The sequence below is a fragment of the Equus asinus genome, chromosome 2, assembly GCF_041296235.1.
Source record: "Equus asinus isolate D_3611 breed Donkey chromosome 2, EquAss-T2T_v2, whole genome shotgun sequence".
In the NCBI taxonomy this organism is placed as follows: Eukaryota; Metazoa; Chordata; class Mammalia; order Perissodactyla; family Equidae; genus Equus; species Equus asinus.
The window spans coordinates 178,533,686-178,560,736 of NC_091791.1; the positions used below are offsets into that span (position 1 = coordinate 178,533,686).

At 39.8% G+C, this 27,051-nt stretch overlaps 1 protein-coding gene across 11 annotated transcripts in view; it reads left to right on the forward strand.

Moving 5' to 3' along the window:
- NPAS3 (neuronal PAS domain protein 3) overlaps positions 1–27,051 on the forward strand; it is an 829,776-nt gene that overhangs the window by 575,866 nt on the left and 226,859 nt on the right. For all 11 annotated transcript variants that reach the window (XM_070504228.1, XM_070504226.1, XM_070504227.1 and 8 more), the window contains one exon: positions 8,370–8,459. In XM_070504228.1, coding sequence (XP_070360329.1) covers positions 8,370–8,459 — 90 coding nt within the window. The remainder of the gene's footprint in view (positions 1–8,369; positions 8,460–27,051) is intronic.

The following is a 27,051-nucleotide window of genomic DNA, read 5'->3' on the forward strand; positions in this document are numbered from 1 at the left end:
ACCAATCCTATTGGATTAGGACCCACCTATATGACCTCATTTAACCCTAATTACCTCCTACAAGCCCAGTCCCCAAATACAGTCACATTGGGGGTTAGGGTCTCAACATACAAATTTGGGGGGATGTAATTCAGTCCATGGCAGCTATAGTGGTAATCATCAAGTTCCTTTCAGTACAAATGTTTTTAACGCCTTTTCCCTAGAGATAGCAATAAATGTTTCCTGAAATGAAACTCGTATGAATGTACCAGATTAATATCTGAGGTCTCTAAATGGTCTTTTAATATGCTAAATTCATTACAGGGGTCTTTAATCATTGTTACTATCCCTGACACAAACTCCTTACCTAAAGGAATACATATACAAAGCTTTTATTATTTTCTCTTAAACAGCCTGTTTTTTCAAGTTACCCACTGCACAGTAAATAGTCCGGTCCATGGCATAATCAGCCACAACAGGAACAGCAATGTGGGTCTACCTTGCATCGTTGAGGATGGACTTTAAAGTAACCATAACTGTAAAATAAATTTCTATAAAGTCAATCTATATAAAATAGTATGTATAATACCAGAGAGGGAAAGAAAAAACCCTAAATCTGGATGAAAAACTTTGGGACAGGAAGTGGGGTCTGCATGCTGGCCAGCCCCGTGGGCTGCTGCTGTGTGTGCTCAAGTCTTGTCCTGGAAGTTGCCTGTTAGGAGGTGTGGTTCTCCTAGGAATTTTTTATTAACTGTGGGGTCCCTTCTCTACTTCTAGAGACATTATTTCCTTCCTCCTTCTCTACTTCTAGAGACATTATTTCCTCCAAGGCGTGAGAATTTCCTTGAGGTCTAGCGGTCTCTTGACTGTGTTTACACATTCTGAAAAGATAAATATGTGAGGTGATAGATATGTTAATTACCTGGACAGGAGGCATCCTTTCACAATGCATATGTATATCAAATCATCACAATGTACACTTTAAATATCTTACAATTTCATTTGTCACTTATACCTCAGTAAAGCAGAATAAAATAAAAAATTCCATCAATCCATGCCTTTTCCAACCCAAGGGCACATATTAGAGGTGTGGAGCCTGGTGCTATCAGACGGGGGTCCCTACCATGTATTAAGGGTGTCCTAAGCTAGAAACTGCCTTTGCGCCATGACTTTTTGTGTTATAAACTTAATTTCCAACTTGACTCATTTTCTTAGTCTTAGATCCCACAGATGAATTTTCCTTAAGAAAGCAGCCCGTGAGTTGGGTCCTCATTCAGCTTTGTGAAACCTCAGCCAGTAGAGGCCTGGTGCGTAGGGAGCACTCAACAGAGGTTTTCTGAATGCGTCACACTTGAGTAGTAGGAACACGAGAATGGCTTATGTGCAAAGGAATGCTGGAGGAGGCACAGGTTCTGAGCAGCTCTGATGGGATGTGGAACAGCTGAAATAGGCAGCAGGTAGGAAAAGCAGGAGCCTTTTTAAATCTACCACGTACTAATATGTGACATTGCATAATGTACTTCATTTCTCTGAGCCTCAGTTTCCTTATCTGTAAAGTAGGATTAAATCATACCTATCTCACGTTTGCTCCATGTAGTTTGCCTAACAATTGTTAGTTTCCTTCCTTTCCCCCTCCTCTTTGGTGAATATTTGAGTGGACTGAGCATTGTTAAAGATATCCTATAATATAATATTATGGTATTATATATATTAGAGTGTATATGATATGTAATAGTATATTTGATATATGTTATATATTATGTATATCAAATATATCTATGGTATGACCATTCCCTGTTTTCCAGTAGTCTGTGATTTACAGGATGTCCAATAAACAGTTATTATCTATTCTTTTCTTTGTGTTGCTTTGTATAATGCAGACAACTTGAAAGACAACTGGAACCCTGCGTGTGACCAAGCTCCATGTGTAGCCAAAGCAAAGAGTGACATTTTTAGGCCTTTCAGGACCAGTACAATGTACTGTTTATATTACTCCTGCCAACATGGGATTTCCTCCTTTAACTTGAAAGAGAACTGGGCATTCAAAGGGAAAGATGCACAATAAGGAATTAGCTCCTGGATTCTAAAGAGACTATGTTTCAGTAAATTAATAGACCACATATGCAAAAAGGAGACGTTTTAATGTTCCAGTGAATATTAGTGCCTTAGAATAACTAGTGGGAATCCTCTCCTTGAGACAAGAGGAGCTTGTGAGCAGCACATAGTCACTATGCCTCAAGTGGAGTCCCAGCCCCCAGAACAAGCCACAGATAACATGGGGTCTGCCCGTCACCCCGCATGGCTCAGAGACACACACCCGTGTGATTCCACCACATGCCGCACCCTGTCTTTGTACCAGAGCCTGTTGTCCATTTGGCTGGATGTTCAAATCAAGAAATCTACATCCCTCAAGGCTGGATGTAAGGCTTGAACTAGCATCCCAGGGAAAAAAGGTCAGCACTTTGATACACAGCTCCCACAAAATGGAATTTTAATGAGCAGAAGCCAAACCTGATCTCCTTGCTCAGAAAGCAGATGTCTTTGTTCTTTTCATGTTTTAACATTTCACTAGTTCAGCATCTCCCCTTTTATTCTGGTCTCTCTCCTCTGAGAACTGAAGGGAGGCCGCCTGTGCCTCTCTGCACTGTTTTCTCACCTAAGATGTTTGGACTTAGGTGTTTGAGGAAACTCTCAGGAAAGGTGTTTTGAGGCGTCAAGGTTTGTTGTTCTGAAATTCTTTTTTGGTAGGAAAATAGTCAAAGTTGACGGATTAATCCAACTTGGTATTGTGATTGGGGAACGTGTGGTTTTTGGTACCTAACAATATGAACCTGTGCTACCCTTCATATTATTGATTCATTGGGGAGGGCAGTGTGCAAAGGAAGAGACACAGGAGCCAGGGAGCTCTGGGAGAGTCCTAAGAGTTAAATAAAAGCCAAACCTTTGACGTATGCTTATATCCACTTTGGGAAAATATACTTGACTTAGATTCCTATTTCTAAAAATAAAGCTTTTGTTTCTGCAAAGTGCTTGATTATTAAAACTCAGATTACAAAGACAAAAATCTGGGAAACTTTTTCTTCCCCATAAACAGATACATGTGGACACCTCTGGGCACCATCCCAGGTTCTCCTTGAAATTGCTGGGAATCTGTGTGTGTGTGCGTGAGCAGTAGAGCATCACCTCTGAGTGTAATCAGGGGGCAATATGGCATTTTAATGAGCTCTATCAGAGTGTTATTGTATCCAAAGGCCACAAAATTTCAGAAACATTTTTTTCTTTCCAGCTCTTTTATCTGCTGCCAACCTACAGCAGAAAGATAGGTATTGGAGCCCTGTTTTCAATCTCCAGGACAGACTTCTTTCGTGCTTGGTTTATTCGTTCAGCCTCTTTCATAGTGACGGAGGTGTGGCTCAAGGGGAAACTCACTTATTCCCGATGCTAACCCATTGCTCAGGTAGCAGAAGCAATTTTCTCATACAGCCTCTCCTTCTTAACAGCAAAGCTGTCTCAGCAGTTCTAAAATGGTCATGTCTAAAGGCTGGCAAGCATTGTGTTCAAATTCATGTTCTGCTCTTGTCTTAGAATTATGTCACAACAATGAAAAACGCTGGGTTTAGGGGGAAAGTGGTGTGTGTCAGAGACTGTAGTCTATCGTGGGTGGGTATTTTCTCCATCATCAAAGCCTGATTCAAAGGAATATCACAGATGCACGGTGCATTGGGCATGGAGCACATGCATGCATTTAAATCACGTATATCTTACTTTTTTACTGATGTAATTGTGAAATATGTTCTTTTTGCATTCATAATTAGGGGGTGGAACAGATGGTGAAGGCTTAGTTTAAAATAATCTGTCATTAAAATAACCTAGCCTACTGGTAATTCTTCACTCTAACTGGAGTTAGGTCATAGGAAAAGAGTTTGGGGTGATTTTTATTTCTCTTCTGCATTGGAATGTAGAAGAAAGAACCACAAATTTCAAAGTAGTTATATATATGAGAATTGTCCCTATAAGGGCAGTTTAGTAAGACTTCAGTCTGCGTGATTTGGCTGCAGTGGAATATGCAGAAAAGAAGAAAGCAGAGACAAAACTACTTTGACAAATATAAATCCATTTAGCACAATGCATTAAACATTAGTATACCTTCAATCATGAAGCTCTAGTTAGTTTCATACCCTGCAAGGAAATAACCTCATCATTTGACAAATACTGTTAGAAGCACTCAGCTTTGGGGGTTAAGAAACTATGCCTTCCACTTTATATGTTACGCTGATGTCAGGGGATATAAATTATAATTACTGGCATTATTATTCAGAGATGCTGTAGCTCCTGACTTGTGTATCCAAGCCTCACTCCTCATAGACTTACTGGATGTGACAAAGGAAACCTCCTGTCAGCCCTGTTGGGATGGCTAAGAACTGGTTTTAGTAATAAGAAAACTGTCTTGATAAATCAGATACTTGCATGCCTTTAAAAACGTCTGTTTTACTGTTTCTTCTAAGATTTTGTTCTCCATCTGCTTTGAAGAAAGCAGAAAGATTTCAGCATGGCTTTATAATAAATCTGCTCAAGGAAGGACGAGCATTAACATTTGTGTAGGTTCTTTTTCATCTTAATCCAACCTTAGTTAATAATCAGAAAATTCTACATAGTGAGTAAGAAGATGTAATTAACCCTTTGACCCCAGAATCTTAATTGGCGCCTGTTGAAAACAGTGGGCAGTTAAAAAAAATTTAAAAAGTAGCCTGCAGTGATTGAAACAGCTCAGTATACAGTAGCTTTCTTGATTCAAAATTTTAAAAAATTCCACAGAACTTTCAGATTAATCACATTTGGTTCCCAAGACTAACTAATTGAATGTTTCCTTCCTCCTCCCACCTTTTAAAATTGAGACACCCACATTAAACCAATATTGATTTACTTTTCTCTGAAAACTTTTCTAAGCAGCAAAATACAGCTAACTATAGACAGGGGTGACCCTGAATCAGAAGGTAATGCCTACATGAAGAGTGACTTTGCCAGTCTGCTGTAGGCCTGGTTTCATATCCCATTCTTTATCTGAAAGGTAATCGAACCTGGGTTCTGGACATTCATCTCACTCTATAGATAGAATTGACTGAAATGATAAAAACAAAAGTGAAAAATATGGTTAACTAACCAGTTCTGTTTTGGTTTATTTTTTACCTCTGTGATGATAAACAACTAATCTGACTAGTTGTGTTCTTCCCCCACCAAATTGGCTGTTATTTTTAATTGAATTGACTGGATGTTTTGTGTCATGTAGACATAGACTCATTTTAATCTCACCAGGAAATTGGAACATGTGTCAAAGCTTCTGCTTCTGCCAAGCAAAACTGGCCAGTTCTTAGGTCGCCGCTGCTTAATAGCATCAGATGTTTGGCCTCCAGATATTTATATTTTGTGCTACAGTGCCCAAACCTCCTCTAGTATTTTAGTAAATACGTGAGAGATGAACCTAATGATGAAAAAATCACAGTCCCCTTTAGTGAGAAAGTAAAGGATGTATGTATGTGGCAAATGAATAGCACTGGATATTTTGGAGGACTGTGAAGGAATCCAGTCTAACTCTGATCTTCCAAGTGTTAGGAGATACCCCAGATGATGTTCGACATCTGTGGCATCGGAATCGGAAAATACTTAATAGCTCCATAAGCAGGACCCTTGGAGAAAATAATCTCCATCCTTCTTAGTCATTCGAGCATGTGTGATATAAGGGAAAGAGCATTAGGCTGGGAGGTAGGACTGGACTTAGTAAGTCTTGGCTGAGCAGTTGTTAGGTACTGGCTCCATAAAGATGAATAAGACATAGCCCCACTGCTCAGAAACTGTCTCCTTGGGAATTGATTAAGCCAACCAGGACCATACAATGTCATAAATAGTTTAATAATATTATGGGAGTGCAGCAGATTTAATTCTGGCTCTGCCATCAGCTGGCTCTATGATCTAAGCCTCTTTGTGCCTTAGTTTCCTTACCTGTAAAATGAGGAATTGGACTACAGGAGATTGTCTCTATGTCAGCTCCATCAGTCCTTTCTTCTTCTCTCAGTCAGCCTTCCAGCTGTCACTTTTCCCCATAGAATTCTCCTGTGATCTCTCTCTCTCTGTCCCTCTAATGTGACAGTGACATTTTAAGGTTGAGATGATGGCTACACAGCTGTCTGTGATTGTATGCCACGCATTGCTATTAAGTTGATTGGAAAACGTACCCAGGCCCTTTTCTCCAGGGGGAAGATCAAGGGGAGAGTCTTGATCCTCATGAATCATCCTCAGGAGACATCGTGCTTGAGGTAAAGACAGGTTGAAATGAGATCCTTCCCAAACTTCTACACAGGATACTTCTCTCCCTTTGCACTGGTTCAAAGTAAGGTGCCACCATGCAGCACCCTAAGCATGAAAAGCTGTGTCTCACCAGGCTCCAGAAGGTTTGGCAGTTTTGTCAAAGGTAAGGAGCCCAGTAAGCAATATTTTGTTCCCTGTCCCATAACTGGTTCCAGGGGAAATTTTACAGAGCAAAGGGGACAAGGTGACCTCTTGTGGAAGTGGCTTATGAGCTCTACTGTCATCCCACTTCCCATGTGTCTCCTACTCCTAAAAATAGGATTCTATCATTTGAACAAATCGTTGAAAAACAAGTGATGATTTTTAAGAATTCATAGGCTATCTCTTAGTATAAATATTTTACCTTCAGAAACGCTGAGAAAATTTGTCTTTTCATTAATTTACACATGTCAGTTAGAGAATCTTTATTTTTGGTGGAAGATGGTATAGGTATTCAGTCCAGCTGTCAGAGTTCGAATTCTAACTCCATCACAAACTAGGGACAGGCACGTTGCCTAACTTCCATGAACCTCACTTTCCTTGCATATAAAAAGTAGATGATAATATAATTACCTCAAATGGTATTCATGAAAATTAAAAACGACAGTACATGCAAACTGCTTAGTACATATTGCTTAATAAATGTAAGCTATTATTATTGTACTGTCTTGACCAAAAGCTCGTCTATCATGTAATTTGCTTTTTTGTGGAGCAATACAATGTGACTTTTGAATTGTTTCCAGAACCCACTAAGAGGAGGAGATTGAGGGCTACCCACAGTTTCTGACCAGTGGGCTGTGAAAACAGGTCAGGAAGCGTGGAATGCAAATTGTGTATATACATATAAATACATGGACACACACATTCTTATATACATATACCCATAAATATGTATATTTCATGTATACATATGTAGCTCCAAAAATATTTTAGTATTTTAGGAGACTGAAATTATTGTTGAGATTTGAGGCAGTCTATTTTTCTAACTGAATTTTACATGCTTCTTCCACGTTTCTACATTTAAAAGTTATGTCATTAATTTAGTGTTGCCACACACCTTGTTCCCATTGTAGGTTTCCTGTATTTCCAAGTTCACAGCCTTTGTAAATACCACCAGTCTTTAACATTTCTTTTCCTGTGCAAGCAGTACTTGTGCAGTCTACCTGGTTTTGCATAAATAAAGCAAAACAACAGACATGAGGATGATGGAGGGTATAAAATGCACTTGGATGGCAAGAATTTGAAACAAGTTTATTCTCGATTTGAGTGGTATATTGCAGTTGGAGTCCATGATGATTTACACCATTCATCAAACTGAAAATACAGCCCTTCATTTGGAAAGTGGACTAGGGTTTCCGGGGCTACAGATGATCTGTAGCATCCTTGGTTTTCCCCCCTTCTCTTGTTCCATTTCAGGAGTTGTAATAGAAACTAGATCACAATAAAACTTTTAAGACAGAGTTTTGCAAAAAAGGATTACAGTCTGTAAGTTTCAGCCTATAAACATTCACTATAATGTATTGACTTTTCCTATTTGTTCTAACACAATAGGCACTGGGAGTGAGGAGGGCATAATCCTTTATTAATTAGGAAATTATTGATGTCCATAGTAGCTCAAGTGGTGATTTTACTTGCTCTTCATATAGGAACCCTTTTTTCTCTTGTTTCATTATCATTTCCATTTCTGTTCAGCTATTTAATGGAGAATCTTGCTGATTTAATCTCGGTAACTACTGAATCCAAAAAAATAAAGGCAACATCTCATATAATCAGCATGACCTGATTTTAGACATGAATGTAATGTATCTTGATCAGAATGACAGAGACCTGAGGAAGTCCCTGAAATAAAGGAAAGCATGTAGTCTCAATTCAGACCTTTAATTTATTCGTATATAATGCAGTAGTAAAAGATCTTAGGACTTCTGTTAAATGTGAAGGAAAAAAAGGGTCTTAAATTTGGTGTGTGTTGCTTCGTATCAGATGCCTTCTTAATTAAATCTCCATCATATATAGTTATTAACCTATTTGTATATTTATTTTTTCTGCAGTCTCTGGATGGCTTTGTATTTGCACTAAACCAAGAAGGAAAATTTTTGTACATTTCCGAAACAGTTTCCATCTACCTAGGCCTCTCGCAAGTAAGTACAACAATTTAGATTCTTCATGGTGATTGTGAAAGCTCCTTCAGCCTCATGCTTTTCCTTCCTCGATGGATATTCTGTATAGCATGGATTATCAAATTTATTCTTTAATGGCTCTACTTGACTCTTCTCACAAAGTCAGTGAGAAAATAGTGTGTCAGTTTGGCACGTTCGGAATAAACTTGTGCTCAAAAACTTTAGTACCCCTCCCCCCTCCAAGGATCATTATTAATTTATTGAGAACAAATGAAGTTTCTTCCCTCCGTTGTTTTGAACTTTGAAACCTCTGTGCCCGGTAGGAGAGGGACACACTAATAGTGCTTCCCTTGTGTCCTATTACTGGATGTTTATGGAGTACCCTGCATTATCCTGGGAGCTGACACAATGACAGGGAGTCATCTGGAGTCAAGAAACGCTGAAAGAGACCATTAAAATGTGTTGCAGGGAGGGTTCCAGCAAGGATATAATTTGCTGCCTTTGCAAATGCTTCCTAATGCTGAAAGACAATTTCATAAAGTAAGATCGCTTTTCATTATTTGTAGTTTAATTATCACATGTGTCCGTCAGAGGTTAAAAGAAAAGAAGAGGGAGGCAGAAGGCGCAAGGGACAAAATCCTAGATTTCTTGATATTCCCTTGGAACACAAAAATTTTACTTACTTTGGATTCCAAGACGCGGGCTGCATCTACAGAATGCCAAAATACCCTGCAGAAAAGTTTGCAATTCAACTAATTATCCAGATGTTTTCTCCATAAAAATGCTGAACATCTGGATATTTGTGCCCACACAGGTGATTGGCTGAGTCTGACCCTTTCATCTGGTGTTTTGGCACAAGGAAAACACAGCCTTGGTGGGAGGGATTTTGTGTGTGTGTGTGTGATGGTCTGCCAAGTTGGATAATCTACTTCTCATTTGGTTGCCCCTTGGAGCTAAAGATGGAGATAAGATTTGTCTCTCTCCTCTTAAGCTGAACCCACCCCAGACTCATTGCTTCTGAAAGTTGGCACCGCTCTAAGGAGGCATCCAGCATGGCTGGAACCTTTTGGCCGTTAGTGAGTTTGCTGGGTAATAGCTAAATCAAGAAAGACACTGGGAAATAATGAAGAGAGATATTTGGCATCTGAGGAAGGTTGGGGGAGGAGGAGACATGCTGCCAAATTTGATTATTTACTGTTGAGAATCCAAGCAAGGGTCCATTAACTCTTCCTTGAAGGACATGCAAGCTATTGGCTGTGGTGTATGGAGCAATTTCTATTTTATGTAGATTTTAGCAAACCGAACGATAGAAACTGGGCTATTGTTAACTCAATATTAGTACTCTTGTATCTTGTTGACGTCTCTGGTTTTGTAATATCTTTTAATAGACTTCAAGCCTTGTCTTAATCTATTTAGGACCTAATATTGAGAATCTCCAATTTTGGAATTGGTGTGCCACCATGTCAATACTTATAGAACTGGAAACACCGCTATTTGTGGTTCTGCAATGCCCATAGTCATCTGTTTTATGTAGAGTATCCAACAAAGTTTAATAAGCCAGTGAAGAAGAAGGATGAATAATTAGTTTAAGCAGGTAAATGCTAATTAGGGAACTCCTGAAAAGCATCCATTATGTACTAGCTCAAAACACATTTTACAGCCCTGGTTAGTGGTGTAATCCAAATTCTGTCAAGGCAACTGCATTTTCTGTAATTGAGATGTGTATGTTTGCTTTGCATAACAGATGGCTCTGTATGCTTAGACTGATAGCTAGGAAAATAATAATTGCATTATTCTGGCCAAAAGAATATTAGCTCTTGGGTTTTGGCCATTTCAGTCAGTCCTCCTGCCAGCACAGCATATGCACATATATGGATTGGATTTTCAAGGAAATTGATGCATCTGGAATAGTGTGGCCATCTGAAATATCATCTGTTCAAGAAAAATTTGGCTTTAACCCTGTGCTGGTTTCTCCTTAAAAGCAGTGTATTTCACTGCTTCTCTACTGTAACAGTAATCCAATCTTTTCCTAAAATCTGAGACAAATCATTGAGGTTTCTGCAGGATAAAGCAGCTGTGTAGGCATGATGCAGTAGTTGGCACCTTCTGTACAGTAGTTCCCTGCCTTTGTCTGTGATGTGTGTGAAAGTGCATATCAATAGCCAGCATCTTGACTGACCCAGGGCTGGCCGCTGGCCGCAGGGCGCTCTTGCCTTCTGTGGTGGGTGTGTTCAGTGTTGCCCAAAATGTCCAATATGCAGGTAGAGGCTCTGAGATACAAGACAGAGGTCTTCATCTGGAGGCATTATGCAGCTGAAATGATGAAGGGCTAATCACTAGAAAGTGATTTTTGCATATACCAAGGTATTATTTAGAGTTGAAAGCTAAAGTTTAAGAATAGTTCTGGGTTAACGTAAAAATAATCTGGTAAGAGTGGTGTGTGTTTTTAAATGCCAAAGATTGAGGGGAGAAGGGGGCGGGCGGCCGGGGAACATATGCTGAAACTTTGGGAGAGGATTCCCAGCCCTGTTAAGGTTCTGAGTCCTAATAGGGTAATTGAGGATCCCTTCCCAAGTTGCTTCAGTGCCCTTTGAGTTGCAGGGGTGCAGGGTGCACATGGGTGGCGTACAATGTAAAATGTGCTCAGAGTTGCTCACTTAATAGCTGCTGTTTTACACACACACACCCCACCTTAATTAAATGCAGACCAAACACTCTGCTCGTGTTCTACAACTTTGGCTCGGTGGTTATTCCATCAAATTCTAGTTTAAGTGATAAGTGATAAGGAGTCTGTAAAGTTAGGGTCCCACCTTTCCTTTTTAAACAGTTTTGTTAATGGCAGACAAGGGGTCATTGTATGGTCAAAGGCTTACCCGGTGAAACTGTTGAGGAATATTGGGAGCATGTCAGTGTTTTAGAACCTAGCCGTGTCTGCCTTTGTAACTCTCAAGATATTCCTTCCTCAGTTTTATTTTCTTTCAACATGTAAATAAATATGGTGGCTTTAAAACCAGCTTATGTTCGGGAAAGAATTAGGATTCTTTTTTGGCTCATGAGGAAACTAAGGAGAGAAACTTCTACTGAGTTCTGTTGTGTGGCATGAATACAGAGATAGTCAGAGTGCATTTTTCTTCTGCATCCGTTGTAATGGCCCCTGGTGTCCAGGGTGTGTGCATGCCAGTTGTTCTCTTTAAAGTCTTTTCATGGTGCCATGTTGATGGGAATGAAGTGATCTATGACGATGTCTGAACCTCTTCAGCAGCCCTTTTGACTTTGCCAGAAATAAATGTTTAACTTAATATCCAACATGTGGTTTTAGGTTGGAGAAATATGCACTGTTGACTTGCTTCCCTGGGTAAAAATGATTCCCATTTACTCACCATAACGCTTTATCTTAAAGGAAGATCCCCAAATATCGATGCTGAGTTTGGTTTGCATGGAGATTAAATGACTTATAGCTCGTGATGGCATTCAGAGCTGCTGAAGACAACTCTGCTCTCCTGCTAGAATGGAATTAGCAGAAAGGACAATGAAGGAAGAAAACACAGTAGATTACCTAATACTGCAAATGTAGCAATGAAGTGTTACCAGCTTTTATGAAATCTCTTCTAACATGAAGGGGCTTAATCACCAGAGAATCCAAAAGAGACTTTATATGCTAAATAAAAGGCATTTCTAGTTTGACGTAGCATTTAAAACTTAGGGAAATATTTACTTGTTGGCTTATTCCCTCCTCTTTTGACAAAAAGGAATAGCTTATATAAACATATACAATAAAAAATAATGGCAAAATAGAACTAGGATATAAGGAAAAAAGGATAAAAGTAGGTAATCTGTTACCATGTAGTAGAAGAACACAGTAGAGGTTTATAAGAAGAGATATAAATGGTCTGATAGAGCTTCAGATTTAGCTATGAGTTTCCTGGTAACCAAAGCAAAAAGGGAAATACAGCCAACTATCAAAAGTAAGGAAGCATCACTTCTTAAGGAAAGTGAAGTTTTTCTGGAAGTGAAATAGAAAAATGAATCTCCAATACAATTCCTGTAGGGGCTGACATGTGGATCATGACGTATTGATTTGTTTCCATTGGAGTCCACAATCAGAGAAAGGTTGTAATGACATTTAACAAACATTAACACACATATTGCAAATCTCATAAGCAGGCAGAAGACACTTATCCCTTAATATGTTGGTATGCCAAAGATCATTTTAAGAATGATGTTCTGGCATACAGGCCTTACAATAACAATTGACTAGTTTGATGGTTTATGTGCTTTTCAATCACCTTTCCCTCATCCATACACAAATCCTGCATTTTCTTTTAAATACTGATGAAATATTCAACATTATAATTTCCAGAGTCAGAGGACATGAGTCTCAGTTAACCAGAGGATAAAAGTAGACTCATGTCTTCTGAAAGCGTTTTTCCTTGAAAGTGAGGTAAGAGATGACGATTCTGATGCACACCCGTGCCAGCAAAATGTTTGCAAGTTAACGTGGAGTGCTATTTAAAATAAAATGGGATCTAGAGCAAACTGGGAAATTAACAGATTTTACACTGAAATGTTATTAGAATGTACCCTGCAGCTAGCTAAGCCCTCTCTTGCAGTACCTTCTAATCACCCGCACAGCCTGCAGTGCCCAGCTGCGTAGGAGTCACTTCCCTTCTCACCAAGTCCCCATCCTGGTAGAAGATAACTTCCTTGCTGCTGTAAGCCACCCAGGAGGTAGCTGCAGACAAGGTCACGAATTGGCTTGTTTCAAGGCCACTTGCTGAAAGGAGCAGGGTGAAGGTGAAAAGGCGTAAATGGTTGTTGTAAATTTGGTCTTTTGTTTAAGCCATGCAGATACAGTTGCCATAAACTCCTTTCCCCATCCTGTTGTTCATCTCCATATTTTAGATTTCACTGCATTTGTTGTATAGAATGGCAAATAAAATTACAGCTACAGCACACAAGTACAAGGTCAAATAAATGACAGAGCTCAGTCTATTTGTGAAGCTATTCTGAAAGGGGACCATGGTGCCAAATGTAGTTTATTTGAATAATAAAGAAGAATTAGATTCCCCTGATAACTTGGCTGAGGGCCAATAAATCACTGGAGGTTAAAGATGCTTTGCGACTGCCATGTCTTTCTTTTGCTTTTCCAAAGCGCCAGCCTCAACTCTTGCATTCGACGTTTTTCAATGCAAATCAACTTGAGGTTACTATGTGGTTAATACTCTCGCTTCCATGCTTATAAAAGATATATATATTTCTTTGGTGGGATAAAAAAAAAAGAAGACATTAGCTTTCCTTACAAGTTATTACTCTTGTTTGGCATCATCACATCCTAGCTAGCTGGAGTATAAAGACAAAAAAGGTATTATTTCAACACAGGAGAGAGCTTATAATAATGGAGCCGAGAGTTAGCATTTTTTCAGTTGGTGTTCTGAATTTATGCAACACTGGGATAAGTGGGGTTCCTCCAGTAAATGAATATGCACAGCCGTCCAGATATTGCTTTGTTGCCCCCTTTTAAAAATCTTTCAGGTAGGCATACCTTAGTTTAAAAAAAAGAGAAGAGGAAAAATACATTATTTTCTGCAGCTTGTGTGTTTTTTTTCCCCAAGCAAGTCTGCATTTTTCTCCCGTACTAATCATAAAAAGTTCATCACTTCTTGGTGTAACAAAGAAAAATGCCCTTTTGAATGTAGAAGCTCTGAGGGTTTAGAGACTATTGAGAAAATATAAGTATCAAAATAATTCAGAAACAGTACAAGGCACAGTGGCACATTATCAATTTACAACATTTAAATTGATAAATGCTTGGTGGTGAACGCCTACAAGGGCACTTTGAAAAGCAAATAGCGACCTGGTGAAGAAATTGATTTTCCCCCCCGAAAATGACTGCATGATGCATCATTTGACTGCATGCTGTCCGAGTGCTTGACAGAGATAATCTCAGCAATCCCACGGGTGACCTTATCGTTCTCACCAGGGCAGCGCCGTCTACGTTCTGACTTTGTGCATGTCAAGGTTCCTCCCGGCAGGATCCTTGGGGGAAAAAGTTCCTCTGTTCGATCCAGATATTGAACTGCTCGCTCTTCCCCCTTTTCCTGCCACCCCTCCCTCCCCTATAGGCAAACACGCCTCTTTATTTCATCCATAATTATGAATGAGCCAGACAGAAGAACACAGCAGCCTGCGCTCTGTATCTTTGTTGAAGCCCTTATTACCTCTTAGTTCACAGAGTTCTAGGTGATAACCTATAGTCACAGGGATCTTTTTATCAGAAAGAGTAGAAAAATTCCCTCATGTTCTCCTATAGTGCTTTCCCGTCTTTAGCAAAATGCAAAAAGCTAACAGTTTCTTTCTTCCTTGTACTTGCAAGGGTTTTTTTTTCCTCCCCTCCAATCTTTACACCGAAAGCTTCTGAGACTGTTTTAATCCCTATACTCTAGTTTCTAATAATATTGTTCTCTTGCCATCAGTGCTTCTAGGTGTTTCTCTTGTAACTTTAAAATTATGTCATACTGACGCAAGGCCCAGATCACACATCCCTCTGGGCTATTGGGCTTTGCATCCGGGGGGCAGCCTCTCTTGGAGACGTTTCATCTAATCTGTGAGGCTTCTTCAGGACCGCTGGTGTTTAGAAAATACTTTTCTGCTGGAGAAGAATAATTGACAATTTTTTTAATGCTTAAAATTTTTCTGCTGATATATATGGATGTGTGTGCGTGTGCCTGTCTGTCAGTAATCTTCCTGCCATGCAGCTTGTCGTTGATAATTACAATTCTTGATTAGCCACTTCTTGAAAGCACAAATACCCTGCCTGGCTTGGCACCCTGAAGCTACAGTCCCCACTGGCTTTGACACCCTCAGTTCACCATAGTCAACCCCTTTTACCTCCTTCTTTCATCCACAACATTAATTCTGAGTGAACAAGACGTGCTTCCTTGCTTTTGACAAGATTTGCTGCAGTCTCATGCGACAAAAACCCAACACTCATTCCAGATTCAGAAAGTAGGATTTATAACAGCATTTTAATTTAATGTTGGATGTCGAACATATAAAGAGATCACAGTAGTACTAGAGCTGAAAATTGATGCCTTTTTTATTAGTGTCCTCTCAGAAGTGGGTGAGACGCTGTTTGTGCAATGGAGCACAGAGCAGCACAGTCAGATGAATGAGGATATGCTATCTGCAAGGAATCATATTTCAAGCCACTGTCGGCCTCTATTGATGTGCTCAGAGTTGAAAGGTTATGCTAGTAAATGCCATCCGAATTTCCAGCATTAGAAATTGGTAGAATAATCTGCTGGCTGTCACTTTATGCTCAGCCTAAATGCACTGTATGGGGATGTTTTACTTATTTTAACTCCAAATTAATTTCTCATTACTGGTGCATTTCTTTCTCTCTTCCGTGCTTTCATCAGTCCCCAAATGAGACTGATTTCTAAGAGGCCTTCAGAGTAAACCAAAATCTCTGAAAGAAAATGAAAGAAATTTGCATCGTTGTACATGAGAATTATATTCTTTTTATTTATTCCTTTGAACATATTTTACCAGGCACTGAGGCTAAAACACAGAAAGTCTGTATGCAAAGGGGCTTTTCTAGTTAGACTGAATCACAGAATCGTGAGACAATAAAAGATAGGCTCACCATTTTCAAATGTATAATTCGAAGACCTTTTACATTGCTTCTTAATTTCTGGAGTTAATGTGATCAAAAGAAAATAGAGTGTCTTCATTTTATGAGATCAGGAAATCTAAAGTCAGAAAAAAATACTTTTTGAGGAGCTAGCTTGTTTTATTTGTGTGGATAAAATGGTATTTTCATATTCATTTTTAAAGTAGAGCACTGAGCAAGAGTAAGATGGAGAAGGAAATTTAGTCATCATTCTAAGTCCGTAATTTATTCATTTTTAAATAATGAAACGGTGTTTTTCTGAATTAACCCATGTATTATTCATGCAGGCGTTGGCGATGTAATGTCCTCAGTTTTCTGGAAAGCAATGTACATTTCTTTGCCTGACAAGCAGTATTTTCTATATGGTATTAATTTAATGGCTTATTTTATTATGCAAAGTTGGAAAGTAAAGATAATTTCTGTCTATAATGTGGTGCTTTTATAGGCAATATATGCAAAATCCTACCTCTACACCTTAGCCAGCCATCCTTCCTCAGTTAACCTGTACCCTATGAGAGTGATGAGCAAGTACAGACCGCTCATATGGAGAATAAGAAATAGCTTGACCTCCTGGGAAGGAGGTCATAAAATCGTTAAATTCACGTGAAATCCAAATTTCATTTCTACACACACACATTCAATCTGTGTTGGGTTTTAGCTCTTACATAAGAAGACGTGGTTTTCATGACAGGAGTAACATGGCAACAATTTCAGTGATAATTTCAGTTGGAATATAATAAGGAAATTGACTTTATGTTTTTGCATAAATTCTAGAACTAGGCTCACGACCTGAAAATCGATGCTGGTTTTAGACAACAAATGCCCCATGGCTTTTAGCCTTCTTATTCCCTCTGTCCCCTTTGGATGACAGTCCAAAGATGCAATCTCTCTTTTTTCTAAATAGTCTTTTTAGAGAGACTGATAGCAATTGTTCCAATGATTTAGAGCATCTTTTGATGTACATGCCTGTGTACATATATAAATGTATAAATTGGTTTCCTTCTGATTTGGTTTTTGTGCCTACTGCGTTTTTGTCGACTGATATAAATAATTTCCAAAATGATTCACTAAAACAGCTAACCAGGTTTTCCTTTGGGTGTTTCCTCCCCTTTTCAAACTCCTACAGCTGCCAATTTACCACATTTAATAGTAAGACAAAAACTTCCTCTGATGCTGTTAATTTTTAATGTGCTGGCAGATTCAATCTATTACTTTCTGTAACTGTGCAAACTTTTTGAAAGCAAGAGAATGTATGCAGAATGAAGTTTTCCCTGGGAAGGAAAAATGTGGTTTGAGATTGGTTGTTTTCAGGGCAAGCGAAGGCCCTTGGCAGAGGGGACCAGATGAGGCATTTGGCAGGTCTCAGAAGCATGTCAGTAATATGGCATTTGGATGTCAGATAAAGAATCATAGGTTCCATTTAGTTTTTCTTCGAAGTTTTGCAGAAGCAAGCTTTGCGTTAAGCAGCATCCTCCCTTTTGATGTCTCTCCCCAACAGTCGCATTGTTTTAGAAGCTCAAGCAGTCCCTTTTAGTAATGTTTTGCCAAGGAAACAATAGAAAATTGCCTCTGGATGAGGAAAGAGCTAAACCTTTAAGGAGCATCCACGCGGGATGGTTTCACAAACTTCTGAGTTTTACTATTGTTCTGTAGTCTGTCTTGACTTTCAGGTGTTTGTTCCTACTGTACTTTATTAGATGCTTAGATCTGGTTAATCAAAGTCCCTAATTTGTAAACTCGATACTTTTAGGGGCTTAAAAAACATAGGCACAAAACACTCTTGTCTATATATAGGGGAGACACCAAAAAATGTTTCCAGAGAACAGAAATGGTAGCATTAGCTAGGATCAGGTTCTTTCCCATGAAATGTACAGGCTTACTTTGTTCTAAGAAATGTTGAGGCTAGGAAAATTGCAAAATGACTAAATAAAGATTATTTGGATTATGAAGTATTCCTTTAAGTGGTGAGTTCCTTTCTTGCTTTTAAATATCTATGCAGAGGCGCTGGCCCCGTGGCCGAGTGGTTAAGTTCGCGCGCTCCGCTGCAGGCGGCCCAGTGTTTCGTTGGTTCGAATCCTGGGTGCGGACATGGCACTGCTCATCAGACCACGCTGAGGCAGCGTCTCACATGCCACAGCTAGAAGGACCCACAACGAAGAGTATGCAACTGTGTACCGGGGGGCTTTGGGGAGAAAAAGGAAAAAATAAAATCTTTAAAAAAAAAAAAATATCTATGCAGAGAATCATTATCTACTTGATGAAATCAAAAGGGGGTGAGGAAAGGGAGAGAGGCACAAAAATTAAAGTGTTCAGAGGCATTCCGTTTTAAGATCAATCGGAAATGGCTATGTGGAAAATGAGATTCTGTTGGCAGACAACTTTTTAAGAGCCAACAGGGCTCATCTCTCCTAGTAAGCATGGGGATCTCCTGAGCCTTGGTTGCCAAGTGTGATGGGGATGTTGTTTGCAACCTGGTCATCTGGATGAGGGAAACATGGTCAGAATGTTCACTCCAGTTTTCCAGGATCATTTCAAACTGCTGTGCCACAGAGGTTTGGCGTACTTGTGACGTTCTGTCTCCTTATCTGTGTGAATTACCAAAGTCTGCACATCCCACAGGACAGAAGATGCAAATTCGAGGGAAATAAGAGGTGAGATTGGGAACCAATTCCCTGGAATTAAAAAAAGAAAAAACATAATTTTTCCCGTTCATTAATTAAAATTGACATCGCAGGGTTTGCAAAGACCAAGAAAGGACCGTGCCATTTCACTACATTTCAAAATCTTTTCACTTGAGCAGACAAGTAAATCATGCAATTACTGGGACTCATTCAGCTCTTTAGTAAAAACACAGGCCTGCAACCTTGGATGTAACATACATTGAAATGAGAAGAGTTGAGCTGAAGATATTTCTAAAATGTCACCACTGCTCTGTGACATGGGATGATATGTTTATCCATTCATTATCACCGAGAACACCTGGGGCGGTGCTCAGGAAATCAGATAGTGCCTTTTAAAATAATTATAAAAGAAGCGTAGATTAGCAAGCTAAGGGGAAAATAGACAATCCTGAATCACGTTGTTACTAATTTTGATCTGTTTGGGGGCATCAGCTTCCGAGTCACAACAGTGTAATAACTGCCTGCAACTGTCAGCAGAAGTGAGGAGAGAGAGTGCCAAGTATGAGTATTTCTAAAAAGCAAATGTTTTCCTGGAGATGAAATCCAGGCATTCATTTTCTGTTTGTAAATTCGAGACACTCCATTGGTGGCATTCCTATTGTTGGTTTCTGGCTTGATCCTTTTGTCTGTAAGATGTTTGGCCTTTGGAGAAGCCAGAGACAGCTCTCTGGACTGGGATCCAGGAGACCTGATTCTGCTTGAACTGGGCGAGGGACCTTTGAGAAGCCTGGATCTTAATTTTTCCTAAGTGTGAAATGAAGGGGCGATTTCTCAGGCTCCTTCTTCTTTAAAACGTGAGCTCTCTGAAATTCATTCAACACTGGACATTTTATCATCAGCACTAGGGTGGGGGTGGGGGAGGGGAGCCTGGAAGAAGTCGGCTATTTTATTTTTAACCTTCAAAGGAATTTAGTTGAGCAGATGCTACCCCGAACTAGTCAGAGTAGAAAAGAAATGATATGGCTTTTAAAGGGCACATCTAGCATATCTACTGGGGTAAAGTAATTCTGGCAATGCTTCAAAGGATATAACTTTTGATGGTAAAGGAGGTAGGCTGTGGAATGAAATCACATATGGCAGGCTGTCAAAGTCTCCTACACTCGCAGTACGTTTATATAAGTGCAAATGGAGGCTGCTTCGATGGAGTCCCTCGCAATTTCCTGCGAAGACGGCTTTCAGATTATCTGATATTATTTGACTAAATTATCTCTGTAGAAGCTGAGGACAACTTTTATGATCAAATATTTTGAAATTAGTTTTCCTCGTTGGCAGATTATCTGAAATATGAATTGCTCTCATTTGAGCACTCGAAATTGAAAGGCTTTGGTAATAGCAATTATATAAAAACAAGGGTCCTGAAGTGCTGTATATCATGCTGAAGGGGGTATGTTTATAGGTCAGTGATGTCAATAACTGGAGTTCTCCCAGATACCTTGTCATTACCCTTTTATTCTGGGCTAATGCAAAGGAGAGACTGACTTTTTTTAAACAAAGCTAATTTATTTTTGAGAATAAATACTGATTTTGTTGACTCTAGACATTAATATAGTCAATTCATATTTATTACATTTCCCAAAACTTTCATAGAGTATCTGAGGATCTAAAAAGTACAAACACGTAGAAAATGTCTAGAATTCTAGACAATTCTGAGGTATTATTATCTGTATGATTGACTATTGTGTTCCTGCTGCCTCCTTTGTGAAGCATTCTTATCCCTCTGCAGACCTTTTCTGTTCATATTTGTGGCTCGGCAATGAATGATAGTTAACATTTACTAAGCCTTTACTGTGTGCCAGGCATCATTCTAAGCACTTCACTACCATTAAAGTTTATAATCCTAACTATTCTCAGGTACAGTTACTATCCCCATTTTATAGATAAGGAAACTGAGGCTCAGAGATGTTAAATAGCTCACCCAAGGTCATACAACTAGGAAGTGGCAGAACTAGCATTTGAACCCATCCCACTTGACTCCAAAGTACTCACTGTTAACTGTTATTTTTAGCTGCCTCTGGGAAGTTCTAGGTAATTATCAAGTAGAATTATTCAAGGTTTATGGGTTAAGAGAAACTGAGACTTGAAGCAACTACGCATGCTGCCCAGAACCATAAAATTGTTATCCTCACAATGCCAATGCAAATAACTGAACTTCTGAAAATATTGGTAAAATTACATAGATATATCTGAAAATTATGATGTTCAACATTATTAGAAATATTCCAAGATTCAATAGCAGGGCCTAGTAATCAGTAATAAGCATCTAAACAGAGGGTACCCCTGACATTTGCCATACATTTAATATGCATTCATGCATGCCAACATTCCGCCAAAACTAAGTGACCTGCATGTGCCAAAAACTGAGGCTATTGTAGGGCCTGCCTTCAAGGACCCCATGTCTTCAAGATGCCACAGACATGGTAACCAAGCTATAGTGACCTCTCCATAGTAGATCTCAAATATGATAATGAATAATGAATGTCACATGTCATGATAAAGAGATATACTACAAACCATGGGAACAGAAAATGTGGATGACTAACTCTGCCTGAAGAAGTTTGCAAAGAATTTACCAAAGAAATGACATTTAGGTCAGGCCTTGACCTAAGCATTTTCCGTATGGAAAAGGGGAAGGTGGTATTCCAGGCAATGGGAGGCATATTTGTGAAGTCATTTCTTATGTCAGGAGATGAGTCTGGAAAGTTAGGACTGGGCAAAATTGGAAGGGGTGTCAGAGGAAGCTAAGAAAATTGGACTTTCTCCTTTAGACCTTAGAGAGCTATAAAATGTTTAGAGGGAAAAGTGAAATATTAGATCTGTGCTTCAGAAAGAAAAATAATTCTGGCAGAACAAATTAGATGGCATCTTCCAATTAAAAGACCAATAAACAGTCCAGGGGAGAGGTAAAACAGAATTACAATAGGGCACACGAGTACAAATAAAGCAAAGCAGATGGATTTGAGAGGGCTTTTTCAGGTGAGATCAATGCCTTGGTGATTGACCGAATGTGGTGGAAAGCAGGGGAAGTGCATTTTTAAAGCTTAGTTCCGATGTAGGCATGCGGCATTTGAGAAACTTGGGGAACATCTGTTGAGCAAACAGGCTTCGGAGCTCACGAGAGAGGTTGGGTTCAAAGTTACAGGTCGGGAAGTGGTTAGCATATAGATTGTGCTTGGACCCAAAGGAGGTAGATGAGATTACCAAGGAGAATTTACAGTTCAAGAAGGAGGGAGTGGGGCTGCTAAGGAGGCAGCCCTGAGAAGAGGGCAATTTACTCACAGGCAGAGGAAGAGAAGGCAGCGTATAAGATGAAGCAGACATGATCAGAAAGCAACCTGGAGAGTCTCCTCCTCAAGAAGGAGCTTGGAAGTTGTCATTGGGAAAGTCAGAGAAAATGATTTTTCAGAAAGGATGTGATCAAGTGTCTGAAAGTTATAATATTATAAGGAGAGGAAAGAACCATTGCATCCATCAGTTAGAAGATTACCAGGGATCTGAATATCATCACTAGCTATGGCGAAGGCTGAAGCCAAAATGCAGTGAGCTATTGAGTGAGAGGAGCAAATGTATTCGGTGAGTGTTAGTCTCTCTTTCCAAGCAGTTTGGGGGTAAAGAAGGTGGGTAGGGAAGGGGAAAGTGAAAAGTCATTTGAGAGACAGAGAGAGTTGGTGGATCTCATTTTTAAGCTTAGATGACTTTGACATTAAATTGAGAAGTTGAGCATGTAGAAAAAGACGTATTAAAGATTCGAGAGAGGGATAATCTTTGGACCCAGGTCTCAAAAGGATAAACTTTGTAGTATCAAGGCCATGAACCTGGGAAGTGAATAGGACTATCTCTTGCCCTTCTGCTGGAGAGAAGTTGGGGAATGGAGTTTGGAGATGGAAATGGGGAGGGAGAAAGATCCGTTTTGAAGGAATTCATGGTGTCTCTCATTTGGTAAAGGTGAGACCAGAAGAAGACTGTGTAATTACTTTTGCTGGGGTTTATCAGCCTTGGTCCATCCACACAAGGGTGCAACTGACGGACAGATGAAGTACCAGGCATGCTGGGCATGAGGAGAGGCCAGTCACAGGCCAAGGCTGGGGTAACTCCCTTTTTGGCCAAACCTGATGGAGCGACAGCCCATGAGACAAAAATTCTAGGACATTCTGCGGGGGGGGGGGGGGGGGGGGAATAATGGATTCAATTGTGGGCCAATACCTTGTGCAGTTAACTAGTACCATTTAATGTAGCCTGTTAGCAACCAGAGTGCAGTCTGCTGCCTATGACCTTTCCACTGTTAACTGATGATCAAGTCCACAAAGAAGGTCAGAATCTGAGATTCAAGGATTGTATTCATTGCTCCCAATATTAATCTGATAATTTGTATAGAAAGGAAAAATATGGAGAGAGTATTTTATGTAGTATTTTTAACTTTGAAATCCTATCTTTGCTTCCTTTTCTGCTCCCTTTAAATCACATATAAGCTGCCCATCTGATGGGTGAGTTTGCAAGTCTCCCTTTGAACTTGTAGGTTTTCTAGTGGTCCTTAATATTCTCTCTGAATACTGAGCCTCCCACATTCCTTTTCTGCTTATCCATCTATCCATACAGTTAGTACATAATTGGTAAAAAGAATATTCTTGTGACTGTCCAGTGTCTGAGCACATTGCCGTCCTTCAGTAAACTCTTGGTAAAGGGAGTGATTTGTTTGTTTTGTTTGGAGTTTATTTTATGGTGAAAATCAGAAAAGCCTTTGGGCTTTTCGAATCCAGTTCTAATTGTTCTTTTTAATTGTCACTGATTATAAAATAGAAAACTGCTTAATAATTATAACTAGACTTATATCTACCATAGCCATGATTTGGTTCATGTCAAAGGAGGTGAAATGGAAAATATAAATTCAAGATCTCGAGACTATGTCCCATTATTGCTTTTTGTTTCTTGAGGAAGAGAGAATGGAAGGAAGGAAATAAGGAGAGGGAGCAGAGAAAGAGAGAGAGGAAGCTGAGAAAGAATAAATATGTTATTTTAGCCCTCTCCCCTTACCCCCCTCTTTGTAGCCCACTTCATCCCTTGGGTTGCCAGGTACAAACCTGTGGCAAACTGGCATTGGACAAATATCTAAATGGAATGTGTAAAGTAAGCCATGATAGATGCCCACTTGCAAAAGTGGGCCTATCAAATGAAACAAATGCCATCCGTGTCTGTTTCCAACTGAGGTTATAACGTGTGGGATGGTCGTGAGCGCCAGATTCCCTTTGCATTCAGTGTCGTAAACCACACAGTTTATAGTACCATATGAATTTGTAGAGCTGATTGTTTTATTATATTTCGGTGTAAATTTTTCATCCCTTTCAGTTCCACCGCCATTCTCAGAGAATACAGGTTTTGTGCTGATACGATGTTTCCTAGCTCTTGGCATGGCCTACCCCTACTACTGACTGTAATTTACTTTTTGGTGTCTGTCGCCTTGAGCTTGCCTTCTGACTAGCTTGTTGAATGATGTGCTAATCCATTATATTTTTCAGACAAGTGTATCGACCAGTATAAACAGACTGGAGGGCACAAACCTAAATGAAAGCTATACTTCCCTGAATCATTTAAAAAGCTCCGGCTTGGTGGCAGTGCAAAATAACTTGGCTCTGTACGTTAAGTAAAGGAGAGGGAGATCTCAATAAATAAAACAAAAAATGGAAATATCCCTGCCTGCGGGAGCTTAGTCCAGGTTTCAAATGTTCACCTTCATTCACCTCTATTTTTTTTTTAACATGATGATCAGAAAGGGCTGCTTTAAAACGCCCTCTTTTAACACAAATATAGAGTGAACACACACTTAGCATCTCCTGTCATTGGTGAGGCGCTCTTACCTGAGACAAATAAAGAGCAGAAAGTGGGCTCTCAGAGGAATTTCAGCAGAAAAATTAAGCCTTAGATCGGCCCCTTCTGCATCTTTCACTAAGAGATGTGGAATGGACCGGCAAATGGGTTGGGGGAAAATAAGTTTCAAATTAATCTTCCTTTAAAAAACAAAGTGTCAGCAGAACCCCAGCTCTTCAGTTTGCAAGACCAAAGCCATGAGGTAAAGATTTACCTGTCACCATGTGAGGAAAGATCCAGTAGCTGCTGCAACTTTGGGTCTGTACGTTCAAATTCAACCTGGCACCGTGTAACATTGTGGAGATGGTGTTCTTCATCTGAAATTACAGCACAACCCAAGAGAAACAGTGCCCTGATGACAAACAGGGGCTCCATTTGTCTCTGCACGCCCTTGATGCCTGCTGCTTCTACAAAGAGTTAGACTGGGAATTACGCACATCTCTTCAGATTACCCATATAGAAAAAGAAATAAACCCATTCTTCCAAAATCTTGTGCTCTGCTTCCGGAGGTTTGTAAGGCGTAGTGTGTATTTTTCACGTTGGTTTTACCTGTAGTGGCCAGATGCAGAGCGTCATAGACCCTTCAGTCTGCAGAAAGACGGGGAGGTTTCAGAGCACGTTCCTGTCCCTCACATCGGATGGTCACAGTAATCTTGGAAAGCTAAGCATGAGGATTTTATGCCCATTTGACAGATGCAGAAGCTAAAATTACAGGTAGTGAATGGCCAAGGTCACAGAGCTAGTGAGCGGTAAACCAGGACTCTGCCTCTTGGCTCCATCTCTCCCACCCACTTCCTTTCTCCTCAGAGGTGCTCAACCAATGCTGAGACTTGTCTTCTCCTGCTCGGAGGGGAAGGGCTAACCTGAGAGTGACGGATATTCTCTCTATCCTGCCTCAGTGAACGCCGCCTTTCTGCCAGCAGCCCAGCCCCCACATAGCTTTACTCCTTTCAGGGATAGAGGAAATTAAAACACTGTCGAACAAGAATGGTCGTGGAGAACCTGAGCCATAGTCCTTACTACAGCTTAAAATTCCAAGCCTGCACGTGCACAAACATGTATAAGGAGAATCTGTGAATAGATCCTTCCCTAATTCCAAAGGCAAATAAAAGGAGCCTTTGTGGCCACACACAAGCCTCCTTTGATGTCTGGTGCAGTGTCTCTCAGCTTTGTACCAATTTTAAGCATACCGCATGGAGTTTGAAATTCACTTCTAGGCCTCAGACAGCATGTCGGGTCAGCATGTTCTTTCTAGTTCTTTCTAAAGGAAATTACTGCCCACAGCTCTCTTTGCTGTTTTGAGCGTTCTGAGTTCACTCTTCCTTTGTGTCCTTTTCACTTCCCGAGTCAGATGAACTACTGGTACCCAACCTCTGTTCACTCAAGGGTTTGTCCACTGGGGCAAATAATCAGTCCTACATTTTTAAAAAGAGTCACCAAAGGCCTGACTTATCCTAGTCACTAAATGTTTGTTGACTGATGGACTGAATGAATACCCTCCAGCTTCCATAGAGTGTTTTGCTCACATGAGTAATCTGCGACTGAGTTTTCTAATGGATCAGTTGATTCCAAACTTTGTTTCAATCTTCTGTTTTAATGGACCAAGAGGAGGCATAACTAGGATCAGTAGTACTTTAGGAATACTAGTTTTGGTTGCCCAACTTACTCGTCATCTAATGAAACCAGAGAAAAAAAGAGCGTTCTCTTTTCTCACAGAGCAGCACATTAAATAGTGAAGGGAGTTCAGACATTTTCAGCATTTCATTGCAGGGAGGGGAAATGAACTTACGTTTATCAAGAATAAACTATGTGTCAGGCTCAATGTTAGCAGCATTCACATTCATAACAACAGCAAGTCAGCTCTTCGAGCAAATGGTACGTGCCAGAAACAATACTAAACCCTCCAAGCATGATTTCTCAGTTAACACTCGCAACAACCCTATGAGGTAGATTCTACCAACGATAATTTGATCAGGTAGATTCCACTATCATCTCCATTTTCTCTAGAATAACAAGTACCAGCTACAAAGAGATCTGTAACTCTCTGATGCAAAAGTGAAGGTGTTTGGGCAGGCTTTGTGGGGAACATGAGTCCCAGGGTGTGTCTCAAATGTAAATCCTCTTAATCACACATCTCAGTAATTCAGACCTCATACCAAAATGAATAAAGAAAGAAATCTCTTCGGAGTTCAAATAATAAACCTTTGCAATCAGAGAAGCATCGTATTTTATTGGGTGATTTGGGCTGGGCAGTTGAATGATCTATAGGATCTCAGTACAAGACTTGACAGATTTCATCTCTCAGTTCCTTGGTATTTTCACCTGTAAAACAAGAGTAATTATTCAGGCCCTCTATATATTATAATGAGAGATGATAAAGATTGATGAAATATGAATGCAT